Below are 15,531 nucleotides of genomic sequence, written 5' to 3'. Positions count from 1 at the left end.
CCTCAGGAACTTAGTATATCAGATTAATTGTTCTAATTGCGATTTTTTTTATATCGGAGAAACTCAATAAATCCCAAACAATTCAAGACCGAACATATAAATAATTTAAATCATAATATAGATTTTTTCGACCCAAAAATTTAACGTGACATTTCTATTAAAGACTCTGAATAGTAAATACCTAGTTTCGACAACTTATTAAAAGTAAGCTTAAGCTTGAGAAAAAAGACAGATGACAATTATAGAAATATCAACTTACTTATTAATTATACTTGAATGCTGGTATATGCTAAATTCTGCGTAGTATCAGTATTATTATTGTCAAAAAACTTCCAAGATTAACTACAAATATACACTAAATTATTTGTTGTATGAAGTTTTAATACTGCTGATTATATTATTTATAGGCTAATCCACGAATAAGCTTTTCATATTATCTAATTACTCGCTCAATGTACTCTCGATCGAAAAACCGATATGAAAATATTTTGACGTTGCAAAAGTGATCAAATAAGTATTATATATACATTTACAACCCCGGTCTCATAATTTCCACAGTCCTAACTCCCTTGATCTCAAACAAAACTACATCATCATCCCAATTTTATTCCCTCAATAACCGCGATCTCCTGGCCTGGCCCACATTTAACAAAAAGGCCAAAAACCAAGCAAAGACTCCCACCCAAGAAGACACCAGCGCGCTCTGCAGAGCAGCAGCCGTATTAATAAAATCACCACGATGTCGATCACGTACATCAGGCTGCAGATAATCCATAAAATCAAATATCGACGTACAAGCCAACCGGGATTGAATCACTGCCACCTGGGATAAAAAATTAGTTAAAACTTAAAAATAGTTTAAACTTTGCAATTCATATTAGAGATGGGCTTATCATATCCGAAGTCGGATCGACTCCGATTTAACTCCACTTCAAGGAGGAGTTATATCCGCTTAAAAACTCTACGACTCCGACAACTTTGAAACCGAAATACTCGACACAAATGCGTTCTATAGTGCGTTGTTTATGCATCTAAGGATTTGTCATATCTCATTTAATTTTTTGAAATGAAAATTTATGAATAAAATAAAATTAAAAAAATATCAATAAAATAATCTTTCTAAAAAATTCACAAATAGATGACGAGTTGTAACATTTTTCGGTCGACCGCATGATCGATTCAATGACTCGTAATTTTAACAGTGTTGACCAAAGTAAAAACGCAAAGCTTGAGAATCAAATTCGATTTAATTATTTTCTTTTGATAAGAAAATAATTGAATTTTTGGATTAATTTTATATAAAAACTAGACGACCCGACAGACGTTGTCCTGTACCCATGTCTACATTTTTCAATATGATATACTAATATTCACTGTTTACCTAAATATAATAATAATTGTTTTTTTAATTACTCTTCACGCCAAAATGCATATACATTATTAATCTGAGCGATGTTAAATGTAGAACTGCTTTAAATGAAATGATGAGTCTCAATTCCTACACTATATTGGAAATTGAAGACTTTTAAACGGTATAACATAATAATAATCATGATATAACACTTGTACTTCATGTTGGATTAAATTAATTTAATTTTTAATTATTGAAGATATCGAAAATTGCATCTTAAACTTCTTCTAATCGATGTCGTGAGGGCCGATTTGTATGTATTCATCTCTACTTTCCCATTTGTTGTTATAAAGTGAAATTTCTACGAATTTTAAAAATATCGTGGAAAGATTAGTAAAAATGCAAAGAAATTATATATTGAAAAAAAAACTATATTGAAAATTTATTATCCGAATCTTGTGTTGGCGCCCCCTAAGGCGTGCGCTCGTATTTTTCGCATGCATCTCATTAAAGGTAGGACCGGCCCTGATTAATACTTGATTTCAAAGTGAATTAATTTGTCATATTTGTTCATATGTGTATCATTCAATCTGCCATACATATACTGTATTTTATATTATTTTAATTTCTAGCACATCTCAGCTGCTTTTTGGCAATAATAATGTAAATAATAATAAATTTATTATACATATTTTAATATTGTCAAATTGAAATTTTTGGCAGATGATAGTTTTTATTTATTTTCAATGCAAACAATGACATGTCGTTTTTGCGATTTTTTCTATTTATTTCCACAATATTGCACATACATCCCAGTACTTTATAATCACATACATCCTAGAAAATTTCCTTAACAAACTTCAGAAAGATTTATCAAAAACCGAATAATCGTTAAGAAGGAGTATACAGTGAGTGCTTGTAATTTAATATGAGCTTTATATAATAGCAATAAAACTCAAATTGACTCTACGTTTTAGTTAGAAAACGTTTGTATGAGAAAAAGAAAAGGGCTGTTTTTAGGATTTTTCCGGCAATTATTCGAAAGGGCTTTCGTAAGAACCATCTTTGGACTTGAACGAACATTTGAAAAAAAGAGTTGCCAAATGAGTAAACTTTGTGATAAAAGCAAAATATTTATCATTTCACCAAATAATAATACTTTACTTCTGCATTCTAATTTTTCTTCTGCTATTTCCATTTGAGAATTAATATTATATCGCGTAGTTCAATTAGCATATTATTACTTTTAGACAATTATATAATTGTGTAAAAGTAATAATATAATACTAAATATTTTTTGCTGCTTTAATACTATTGACGTCACTGATATATTTTGCACTCTAAAGTATTGTCATTTCAAGCTATGTAAAAATCAGATTATATGTATTTTGTTTCGGTATGTATATTCCTGATAGCCGTCATTCACGGCCAAAGATTGTCGCAGTTAGAAATATGACTCTTTACTATTCAATAAATTATACATTGGAGCTATTCACACTTGAACACAATTTCATTGTTGAAGTAATATTTTTGTATTTTCTGGAAAAAAAATCGTATACCTAAAAGGTCATAAAACTGCCTGTGAGACGAGAAAGCGACAGCTTCCTTCCCAAAGCAAAAACGCAGTAGCAGATTTAGTACCAGTTTAGGGAAGTCGGATATGACAAATCCGGCGAGACAACTCCACTCGGATTCACTCTCGAGGGAGGAGTTGTATCGGAGTGATAACTCCGGAGTGAGTTACCCATCTCTAGTTTACATCAACCCTATCGATTTTTTATCTTACTTGGTTTCCGCTGGCCCTCAGGATTTTACCGAGTTCGGTTCTGTATTCGTAGCAACTTTTGTAGTAGCCGTCGGTTAACATTGAAGCGTGTACCAGACAGACTAGAAAAACGAGGGCGCATATTGCTGCAGCAGGAGGCCAGCATAGGTGGATTGCTTCGTCGTCGTTTGGAGCATTGTGAGGTGAGGCGGTGTCTTTGACGCGGGTTACCATGCTTATGTGCTCTCGAGACCTGGGAAGAGAGGTAGATTTGGGGATGAAGATTTATTAAATTCCCGAAGGAGAAGTTTGTTTTCATAAAAAAATCCGATTCGCTAATTTTATGTTTTCTCGACGTTTCAAGCCATTCTGAATCGAATGAGACCAAATTTAAGAAAAAAGTATGTGTGTGTGTGTATGTGTGTGTGTGTGTGAAAAAAAGCCATTCAATGTATCTCGATGAGGACTAGCGTTTCTGACGATTGTCCAAACCGTTTCTTTATAAATAGCAGAAAAGTGAAAAAAAATTCGTCCACGTTTTAGCCCGCAATTCTGAATCGATTTTGAAAATTCAAAAACCGTTTGAAAGATATCGGTTGGGAATCGTGCTGATTAGTTTTTGGTGAAGATCGGCCGGGCCGTTTTTTTATAATAAAGTTTTTTTTAAAAAAAAATCGACGATTTCTATGATTTTTTTTTTGACGGTAAATATTATATTCTTCTAGATTATATTGAAATATTACGGCTCTACGACAACTCGTTTAGCTTTAAAAATTCGTCAAAGCTTGCAAAAATTAGTATCGTTTTTTTGGCATTTGTCAAAATTAGACTTTTCATCGATGTTTGCTCAAAAACACCTGAGCTGATTTCAAAAATTTAAAAGCCATTCGATGTATCTCAATGAGCACTATAGTTTGTCAGTTTTGTGAGACGATCTGCCAAGCCGTTTCTTTGTAATTTGAAAAAGGGTGTTAAACTTTTCGTCCACATTTAAGCTCATTGTACCGAATTGATTTTAAAAAATCAAAAACTGTTCGAAAGATATTAGTTGGGAATGATACTGATTAGTTTTAGGTGAAAATCTACCGAGCCGTTTTCTTGTATATAACTGTTGAAAAACAAATTTGAGCCGATTTTTATGGAACTTTTTATGGCGATATATAACATGATCTTATAGAACTTATGGAACTGAAATATTACGGCTTTACAAGACAAGTAGTTTAATTTTAAAAAATCCTCAAAGTTTGAGAAAATGAGTAGTTTTGTTATTATTATTGATTAAGTGGATTATTTACACATATTGGGAAGTTCATGTAACTTGCCTCAAGGCAAAATACCAATACCAACTAGTTTGAATTTTTAATCAAAAATTACAAAAATATTGTATGGAAAATAAAAAAAATGTAATAATTTTTTATCCTCAAATCGGACGCTTAATTCACTCAAAAACTGCAATTTTTTGCACATTTAACCTTGTATCTTCGAAAAGGCGGGACCTGTCTTTGCCAAAAACTAATCACCTCTTCTCCCAATCATTACAAATTGAATGTATTTCAGATCATTCAAATCCGATACTCCATTTTCTCAAAGACCTGATTTGTATTTTCTGCACTCTTTGCTCCGTATCTCCGTAACAACTGGACCTGCCTTTGCCAAAAACTAATCAGCACATCTCCCTATCAATAGGTATCGAATGTTTTTTAAACCATTCAAATCGGTTGATCCGTGCGCCCGAAAACGTGGACAAAAAAATGCGGACATACAAAACACACACACACACACATTCATTAGTTTTCTGAGGTATGCCCTTTAAAAATGTTCAGAAACCTTCAAAACGTCGAGAAATGCAAAAATTTTAATTTTCGATTTTCGGCCCATTACTATAACTACCCTACGGGAAGTTAATAAATATAAATTTTCACTACCAAAAACCATGACATGACATCGCTATTTTATGAGCTCTGTTACGCCAGAATTGCCGCATAAAAGTCTACATCATATGCCATAGATAAAAAAACATGATGTATAAAATAATCCTACGTATCTACCTCGAAGTAATAACAGTCTCCTCATAAGACTTCGGCGGCTTTCCTTTGCTATTGATACAAACTCTGTAACCATGATACATGAAAAATACCAAAGCGACTGCTACTGATGGCAACAGACCATAAACCTGCAAAAATAACAACAAATTTCAATAATTCAGTATTTGCACAAAATTCTCTGTCTTCGCGCTCACCGCCCAATGGCAATAAGAAACATGTCCTCCGGTGAAATAGCGATGCGTCGACCTGGCGTTCAATATACAGCCGCAGGTGACGTCTATGGTGCAGGTGTCCAGGACGAATTTCCAGTGATTCCAGGCGACGGCGCAGGCACCGGAGCAGACGGTGCCGCAGACCATGATCAGGCCGTAGAGGAAGGTCAGCCAGCGCTCGCTAGAGTATTGTATCATGGTGAAGGCGGAAGATAATGGATACCTGTGAAATTATGGAAGATAAAAATTTCATTTTTATCCGATAGAAATAGATGTATAGATATTATATTATATGGTACATAACTTAAATTAATAGATAATAATACATACAATATAAAAATGAAATATAATTTAAAAAAAAACAAGCCCATTACAGTCCGAGTGATGTACCTGCATGAAGTATGTTCCGGACACTTTTCTAGAATTGGTACTGTAACCCAAAATTTTGAGTTTGAGGGAAAATGTAGATTATGAAATTCTCTTTAAATCTTACTCAGCCCATTCTCATGTGAGATCAATATTTATATGCCAAAAAACCTATCGAATTTGCACAAGTCTATTACAATTCGAGTGATGTACCTATGTCATGTAAGTTTTAATTGCCTTCCGGACACTTTTCTATAATTTATACTGTGACTCAAAATTTTGTTAGAACTCTAAAATTATGTCTAAACTAGCTGTAAGTGGAATTCTGTCTTGAGGCAATTATGGCATCGTGCCTTAAGGCAAATTGCTGGAACTTCCCGTACCGTAACGAAATGTTCGAGGAATACTGAATGTTTTCAAATAGATTATTATAAATATTGTAACATTGTCTAATATTTATAAGAATTATATAAACTGAATTGCAGAGTTGAAATTATTTGTAAAGTATATTAGAACTATAGTCAGAATTAAAAATAAAATCTGAAATATTTTCGATATACAAAAAACTAAAAAAAAAAAAAGAAAAATGGAACAAATTTTTTTTTTCCAAAATCAATTATTTTGTTAAGACAAGCAGAAAGTTCTTTGAATCATTTAAATCGGACGCTTAGTTCTCTCAAAAACTGCCATTTTTTGCACATTTAGCTCTGTATCTTCGAAATGGTTAGGCCTGCCTTTTCCAAAAACTAATAAACATTTAGATCATTCAAATCGGATACTCCGTTCTCTCAAAAATTCGATTTCTATTTTCTGCACTCTTTGCTCCGTATCTCCGAAACGGCTGGACCTGCCTTTGCCAAAAACTAATCAGCTCTTTTCCCTATCAATAGGAATCGAATGTTTTTTGAACCATTCAAATCGGTTGATCCGTGCGCCCGAAAACGTGACTGGAAATTTGTATCCATACATACATACACACACACACATACACACACACACATCCATTTTTTCTGAGGTATGCCCCTTAAAAATGTTCAGAAACCTTCAAAACGTCGAGAAATGTAAAAATTTTCAATTCCGATTTTTGGCCCATTACAATAACTTACCCTACGGGAAGTTAAAAAAAACAAATGTTCACTTAAAAATCTTATTCTAATTTTCACAGAATAATTTATTGAAAGTTAAAACTCAAATACTCATCAATAGAGTAAAAAAACTTGCTCTTTAAAAAATGTGTTGAGTAGTTTATAAAATTTCCTATTTCCAACTTCTCTAATACCTAGTGGCAGCTTATTGTAAAGCATTATGCCCAAACCATCTAAGGTATTAAATGAGGAGGCCAGTTTCAATGTGGGACCTTTTACAAGTTTATGTCTTGTGTCATAATGAATACATTCGGGATTTGGGCTTAAATTAAACAGGTTACCATTATTTTTTATAAAACAGAGGGTGATTAGGAGAAAAATACATGGAACGGGTAGAATCTTGTGCTCATGGAAAAAAGGTCGACAAGATGTAGTGGACGAAAGGGAAAACATAACTCTGATTGCTTTTTTCTGTAATTGAAAAACTGATGTTAGTAATGGTGAAAACCCCCAAAATTGAATGCCGTAAATTACGTTAGAATAAAAATATGAGTAATAAATTGTGAAAAGGCTCTCTTTGCTTACTTTCATTTTTAAATTACGAAGCATAAAGCAGGTTTTTGATAATTTAGGATTCAGACTGTTAATTATGTGATGAACATTTCATACTGTTACTAATATTTATACCAAGAAATTTTGTATTATTCAAAAACTCATAAATGTTATTATTAAAGATGTACGGGGAAATATCTCGACAAATTTTATTATTATTATTAAAAGAAATTAATTTTGTTTTGTTATTATTCAATACAAGATTATTATTTTGAAACCAATTAGAAACTGAGAGCATGACATTATTGAGTTTTGTTAATAGTTGTTTGTGAGTTTTTGCTTTATTGACTAAACTAAAATCGATAGTTGTGGGTTATTACTTTATTTATTAAGTTGTAATTATTATAGTTATTTATTAAGGTCAGCCAGCGCTCGCTAGAGTATTGTATCATGGCGAAGGAGGAGGATAATGAACACCTGTAACATTTTGGTAGAAATAGATATACAAAATCGATGGTTGTGACGTGTGAGTTATTATTTTATTTATTATGTTGTGGAGGTTTTGGTTTTGGTTTTGGTTTAATTGCGTTTTTTATTATCGCGTGCGCTTGTTGCGTGTTATCAGGGGTAGCTTATCGGATATAAGATATGCAAGTGTTACTTTTATTTCTGGAAATAGCGGAAGGAAATATCGATTTTTAGTTTTTGCACACGGATATATATATATATATATATATATATATATGTGTGTGTGTGTGTATATATATACTAGCAAACCCGACAAACTCCGTTTCGCCACCAGATGGTTTCGTGAGAAAGATGAAGAAATTTTTTGTTTGATTTATATTTGAAAAGGAAAAATTTGATTTTATTATACAACAGTAATGAATTTATTTCGATTACAAAAATGAAGTGTTTTGTAGTTGAACTTCTCTAAGTAAATGAAAGTGAATCCGCAAATTATCCGCTTCATTGAAGTGCTCTTTGGTAAACCACATTTTTTGTTTTTTGGTCTGACGTTAACACAAACAAAGCGGATGGTTTTCCAGCGATTGGCCTTGCGACTTGTTATTGCGAACGCAAGGCGAACTGAAAATTGCAATCGTTTGAAGTCAAACGAAAGACCAGTCGGAATCATTGGTATGTCACCAAATCGCCAGCAATTTTTGATTGAATGGTGAAATTCAGTGCGTGTACATAATTATTCTTTGCGGCAAGAATTGCTCGTTGACTTAACCAAACATAATTCTGATAATTCTCACTAATGTCATTACTCAAATTTTTAATTACGGTGCGTGAAGTTCCAGCAATTTGCATTGAGGTACGATGCCATGCACCACTAATTTTCTTAGCTATAAACCTTGCGGAGCCCGAGACCTTTCCAACGAATGCAAAATTGTCGAAATCGGTTCGTGCGTTCTGAAGTTATTTCGTCAGGAAGGAACACCCGATTAATTTTTATATATATGTAGATATATATATATATATATATATGTATATATATATATATATATGTATATATATATATATATATATATATATATATTTGTAATATTTTTGCAGCCCAACCGTCGAATTAAAAAAAGATTAAATAACAAAATTATTTATTCCATTAAACGTTTCGACACTTGATGTGTGTCATTATTCAGTAATCTAAAAAACATATTACATAAATATAAAGTTGATAATAAATATAAATATATAAAAAGGAGAAAACCTTGATCAGTGTCCCTAGTGCACCGCTATTAATAACATAAAATATAGGAGGGCAGCATGTGCTCCTTCAATTTCTCGTTTGTTAATATAATAGTATATTATTATTTTTTTACAAATTTAGTGTTCAATCAATTTTACATCATAATTGATTTTTTCTGTTGTTTTTCCTGGTTTGATATGTATAATTTCCCCCTTTTTATATATTCATATTTATCATCAACTTTGTATTTATGTTATATGTTCTTTAGATTACTGAATGATGACACACATCAAGTGTCGAAACGTTTAATGAAATAAATAATTTTGTTATTTAATCTTTTTTTAATTCGACGGTTGGGCTGCAAAAATATTACAAATATATATATATATATATATATATATATATATATATGTGTGTATATGTATGGGTATGTGAGTCATGACGTTAGTCATTCTACTCCTCCGAGACGACTTGACCGATTTTTAAGAAATTTTATAATCACATTCAGTATGGCTAAGAATCGTACATCTATTTTTCATACCACTGCGATTTTTTCCCTATTCGTCATTTTAGTAATCGTTTTGGTCAGTCTAATAATAAAAAAAAATTACAAAGTGCATATTTATAAGGGTGAACAGACCTTGACGTAATTTTTTTTAATTAAAATGCGTGAATTGAATTCTGGATTAGTATGCCTGTAATGTTTTTCACTGAATTTTAATTCAGATTTTGTTGAGCTTATGGATAATTTTAAATTTTAGTTCGAACAACAGTTTTTTTATATAAAATGTTTCCCTCCATTCTAACACATTTTTAAAAATTGTTTATTAAATTATTTATTTATAATTCTGAGTTGAAAAATATACTATAAATTTTCACCCTCTCACCATAAATCTCTATTTTATAAAAGAAAATTATTTGCGAGTATATATGTATATGTTTTATTCAAATCAAATTAATTTAATTTCGGGGTCACCAATTTTTACTATTTTTAAAATTTTTTTATATAATTTTTTTTTTGTTAGAATTTTAATTTGAATTTTGAAGAAATAAATGATATAAATGGCATAAAATTGTTTAAGAGCAAAAACAAAATATTTTAATTAATTTAAAATATATAACAGCTATAAAAAGTACAACCATTGAGTTTAATAAAAAAACATAATAAACACTAAAAAATAACAAGAATATTATAAATTAACTTTAATCTTTTATCAACCTTTGGAGCGCCTTTTACATACCTATTTAATCTTATCTATCCGTTCGTCATGTTAACCACTGACACACTTTTAATAACACTTTCAATCCAACGACATATTTATATAATACAAATTATTTATAACTTTATTAATTCTGTTAAACAATTTTTTATAACAATATAAGTTTGTTTTGAGGCACCACGTTTTTATGTTATGTTTTTGTTTACGTCGATTCGCGTGGAGCGCCGCGCCTAAAATGAAAATCATTTCATGTATGTAATAATATATTACACATATAAGTGTGAGAGAGGTGTAACAGGTGTGGCCAAGGTGATAAGCGAAAAGGGATAAATTTCAGAGATAGTCGAGTCAAGTGGTGTGCTTCTTCTATCATTTTAATCCTTCCTACTCGGATGCCGCCGCCCCAGCGGCAATTTACGTATTAATTTTGCATATCGCGAGTGGAAAGGGTTAATTTCGTGTTAATTTTTATTAACTTCCTGAAGAAAAAGTTTGTTTTCATAAAAAAATCCGTTTCGCTAATTTTATATTTTCTCGACGTTTCAAGCCATTCTGAATCGAATGAGACCAAATTTGGAAAAAGTATGTAGGTGTGTGTGTATGTGTGTGTGCGTGCATGTAAACAAATTTTTTGCCGTAAATCGACATTTTCTCAAAAACGGCTGGATCGATTTCAAAAATATTAAAAGCCATTCGATGTAGCTCGTTAAGGACTAGCATTTATCAACTTTGCGCGACGATCAACCAAGCCGTTTCTTTGTAAATAGCACAAAAGTGAAAAAAGTTTTGTCCACGTTTTAGCTCGCAATTCTGAATCGATTTTGAAAATTCAAAAGTCGTTCGAAAGATATTGGTTGGAAATCGTGCTGATTAGTTTTTGGTAGAGATCGGTCCGGCCGTTTTCTTGCAATAAAGTTTTTTTTAAAAAAATTCGACGATTTTTGTGATTTTTATGACGGTAGATATCGTAGTCTTCTAGATCATACTAAAATATTACGGCCCTACGACAACTGGTTTAGCTTTAAAAATTCGTCAAAGTTTGCAAAAATTGGTATCGTTTTTTTGGCATTTGTCAAAAATTGACTTGTCATCGACCTTTGCTCAAAAACGCCTGAACCAATTTCAGAAATTTATAAGCCATTCGATGTATCTCAATGAGCACTATAGTTTGTCAGTTTTGTGAGACGATCTGCCGAGCCATTTCTTTGTAATTTGAAAAAGAGTGTTAAACTTTTCGTCCACATTTAAGCTCATTCCACCGAATCGATTTTAAAAAATCAAAAACTGTTCGAAAAATATTAGTTGGGAATGATACTGATCAGTTTTAGGTGAAAATCTACCGAATCATTTCTTGTAATTAACTGTTGAAAAAAAATAAGCCGATTTTTATGAAACTTTCTTTGGCGATGTATATCATGGTCTTATAGAACTTACTGTAATATTACGGCCTTACAACAAGTAGTTTAATTTAAAAAATTCATCAAAGTTTGTGAAAATGAGTAGTTTTTTTGACGTTTGTTAAAAATAATATTAGATGATTTAGTTGGTATAACGATAGTGTACTTGGTCTTGAACATACTAAATCAATAAAGTCCTACGAAAACTGGTTCAATTATAAAAATTATTGATTTTGGAAAATTTGTTTTTAGAAAATACTCCGAGTTAACGTGTTCGTTCGTTCGTTTTCAATGACGTGTAATAAATCCACTCGGAATACTTATAATCACTCATAAATTAATTTATTTTATATTGATTAATTCGATTATTTACACATATCGGGAAGTTCATGTAACTTGCCTCAAGGCTAAATATCAATACCAACTAGATTTTTATTGGTGCAGCAATTTCAGGTAAGGGTTATTTTCACTTGCTATCTATATTTTCAAATATAGATAGCAAACTGATGTCACTATTGCTTGATGTTAGGTTGTTCGAGCCTTCCGAACCCCATACTTTTGATTCAAATACAAAAAGGATTGAAATTCTTTGCTTTTAGTTTAAGTTGAGAATATACTATGGTAATAAATAAATTAGTAAACAGAGAATAGGTTTTTAAATTTGATTAATTGTGGGCCTGTAGTTTGCCTCCAATGCTAAAGCAGTGCTTTGTTATGTCGCAATTACCAATCCAGTCGTATTTTTTACTGTATGGGAAGCGAAAGCAGCCGGACAGGTATATGATAATTTATTTACACGTGTATGGTGTTTCTTTTTGTGGTTGCAACTAACGGCGCAAAATCGAAGACATGAACCGCGCGCGCAATTGTGCATCTTAGATAAAAAACCCCAATTAGATACTAGCGATCGTGGTGTCGAATTTTAGAACTAGAATATATTACATTTTTTAATAATCATAAAAATATTTAATATAATTTGAAAATGTATATCTATATGTCTAGTTTTTTTCAATGTCAGCGTTAATAAATGCATGTGATTTTCCAAATCCTATACGAGTGTTGCATTACAATTCTGTATGATAAATATCAGTAGGATTTTGTATTAAAAGTGGAATGAATATTAATTATGTGAATATGAGCACACCACACTATATTTTTGTACCAATATTCCAAATTTTTATAATTGTTAGAGTTTTAGATGATGAGACAAAACTCATCTTGCCGAAAATGCAAAAAACAGTATCGCGCTATTGCTAAATGAGACTTTTTTTGAATAATGAAAATATTAGAATCTACATATGCATTTGTATATGTATTATGATTTGTTATTCATGCTTTACAGCCTGGTATAAAATGTCTAAAATAAACCGAAATAAAACAATAAAACTACGAAAACGAATAATTCTTGAAAATTCAAAAATAAATAATATTGATTTTGTCTTTAAATAGAAATAGTTTAGTAAATTGCGAATTAGTTTAATCCTGCATGTACAAAACAGAATTTAGTAACTTTTTAAATTTGAACTTTTGCACATGTTGGACCCAGATAATAAATTTCATCTTTTTTATTTACATTTATATATATATATATATATATATATATATATATATATATATATGTGTGTGTGTTAATTTGGAAATATGAACAAACAACACTCTTTTTTGCACTAATTTATTAAATAATAATTTCACAAACGTTTCGAGACTAGGTTTGTCTCATCATCAGTGTGTTATAATTTAAAATTTAAAATATGGAAACCTAAATTAGCATTATGTGTTATCCGTTACAAGTCATTCAATATACTCGAGTATATTGAACGAAAATTATTATTTAATAAATTAGTGCAAAAAAGAGGGGTGTTTGTTCATATTTCCAAATAAAAATCTATTCATCCACTCAGAATACATTTGTTATATATATATATATATATATATATATGTATATATATTTGTGTATGTGTGTGTGAAAATGCATCATTCGAGAGGGTCATCCAGGTTAATTACATAAATTCTGTATCATCACGCATATGTTGTCCATAGATTCGTGGGAATGTTTATTACAAAACCTTTTCCGACAGATATTACAAGGGATGTTTTTCTCTCATCTCACACGGCAATTAATAAATAATTTAAATCATTAATAAAAATAAAATGCGAGGGTGGGTCTCCCACTAGAAAACCAAATTGCATTTACTTTTATTTATTGATTTAATCATATCTTTTATCCGACAAACTAAAACAATTTATCTTAAATACTACAAAAATAAAATATTCAAAAATTCAAAAATATGACTCACCTGTAAAATTAGATGAACTCGATTTGTCACCAATTTTTCCTCACTATATTTGGATTTCACTTCACTAAAATCACTTCACTCGACTTTTTGTGCAACTTTGCACTAACTGATTTTACACAGTGTCACATTTTATAACAATAACAATATTTAGGTGAACATTTACCAAAACAGTAATTAGGTAAAAAATCTGCAACTCGACAATAGGCAAATCTAAATCGTTAATATATATTTTAAATTCATATAATTGTAAAAAAATAGTATTTTTGAATTATATAAAATTACCAGCAGTTTTTCATGTGCTATGTCATTAACTAAACTTCATAGACTAGAATATAAAACTTTGAGTTTTACAGTTGTGTTTGAAAAGCAACTTGCCAAAAGGCAAATAATGTGCTCTATTTTGGTTTTTATATATCAACGAAAAGAGCAGGTTAATAACGATATAAATTCGATATTTGTTTAAATATTATATAATTATATCCAAAAAAACGCGTTAGGGTTAGATGAACAATCCCAACATGTTACATATAGTTGAACAGAAATCGAAAAGGTGAATGCATATAATAATTCATTTCATTCATTTGAAAAATGAAATTAGTGTCGCGACATATATATTCGTCCACTTACCTCTGAGGACAATTTTTCTGGGTTCTTCCTTAACAGCCGGCCTATTGGCACTGCTCAAACCTGGCTCGTTTGCGTTCCTGTCTGTTCGAACCTGAAAAAAAAGATGTTATTGTAGCCTATTGACACAAAATGATGAGCAAACGATTCAGAATTAGTTCAACGTCGACAAAAACTAAATTTATACTAAGTAATTTCTCCTACACTTACAAGTTCCGCCAAGAAATTGATATATCCGATGGCCAATCTCAGCGTATCCACCTTGCTCAATCTCTTCTCGTAGGGCAGTGTCGGAACATGGGCCCGGAGCCCTTCAAAAGCCTCGTTTATCGACTGCATTCTTTTTCTTTCCCTCAAATTTGCGGCTTGTCTGGCCATGTGCTGCCTGGCCGGACATGACGACGACAGTCGTCTTGAGTTGGATGACTTTGAACTTCTCCTCAAATTGCTGTAAATAAATTAAATGTAAACCCTATTCTTAACTTCCCGTAGGGCAAGTTATAGTAATCGCAAAAAAATCGAAAATGAAGATTTTTATATATCTTTACGTTTCAAAGGTTTCTGAACATTTTGGCATACCTTAGAAAAAATGGATATATGTGTGTGTGTGTGTGTGTGTGTGTGTGTGTGTTCGGACACGAATTTTCGTCGACGATTTCGGGAACACGGATGAAGCGATTTGAATATTTCAAAAAACATTCGATTTGTATTGATAAGGAGACGTGCTGATTAGTTTTTGGCAAAAGCAGGTCTAGTCGTTCCGAAGATACGGGGCAAAAAGTGCCAAAAATGGTAACTCAGTTTTTAAGAGAACGGAGCATCCGATTTTAATAATTCAAAAAACATTTTACTTGTATTGACAAGATGAAGAATTGATCAAATTTTAATGAAGACAGGTTTAGCGGTTTCGGGGAGATCTAG

The 15,531-nt window shown here is 31.4% G+C and overlaps 2 protein-coding genes across 2 annotated transcripts; both read right to left on the bottom strand.

The window, feature by feature from the left end:
* Positions 1-474: 474 nt before the first annotated feature.
* LOC113367676 lies at positions 475-10,351 on the bottom strand. The gene is made up of 5 exons (XM_026609259.1): positions 10,314-10,351; positions 5,356-5,596; positions 5,165-5,289; positions 3,138-3,369; positions 475-823 (listed from the first exon to the last, which is right to left on the bottom strand). The coding sequence occupies exons 2-5, from the start codon at positions 5,569-5,571 to the stop codon at positions 605-607; spliced, it is 792 nt and encodes a 263-aa protein (XP_026465044.1). The 5' UTR covers positions 5,572-5,596; positions 10,314-10,351; the 3' UTR covers positions 475-604.
* LOC113367675 (pancreas transcription factor 1 subunit alpha-like) lies at positions 7,231-14,988 on the bottom strand. Its single transcript, XM_026609258.1, has 3 exons — positions 14,821-14,988; positions 14,607-14,704; positions 7,231-7,336 (listed from the first exon to the last, which is right to left on the bottom strand). Exons 1-3 carry the CDS (start codon positions 14,986-14,988, stop codon positions 7,231-7,233), a joined length of 372 nt encoding a protein of 123 aa, XP_026465043.1.
* Between the last annotated feature and the right edge of the window lie 543 nt (positions 14,989-15,531).

The sequence above is a fragment of the Ctenocephalides felis genome, unplaced genomic scaffold, assembly GCF_003426905.1.
Source record: "Ctenocephalides felis isolate EL2017-DRISC unplaced genomic scaffold, ASM342690v1 CF-g0.4_SCAFFOLD_01170, whole genome shotgun sequence".
In the NCBI taxonomy this organism is placed as follows: Eukaryota; Metazoa; Arthropoda; class Insecta; order Siphonaptera; family Pulicidae; genus Ctenocephalides; species Ctenocephalides felis.
Note: the sequence above shows the minus strand (reverse complement) of the source record. Positions and strands in the feature narration are given on the sequence as shown.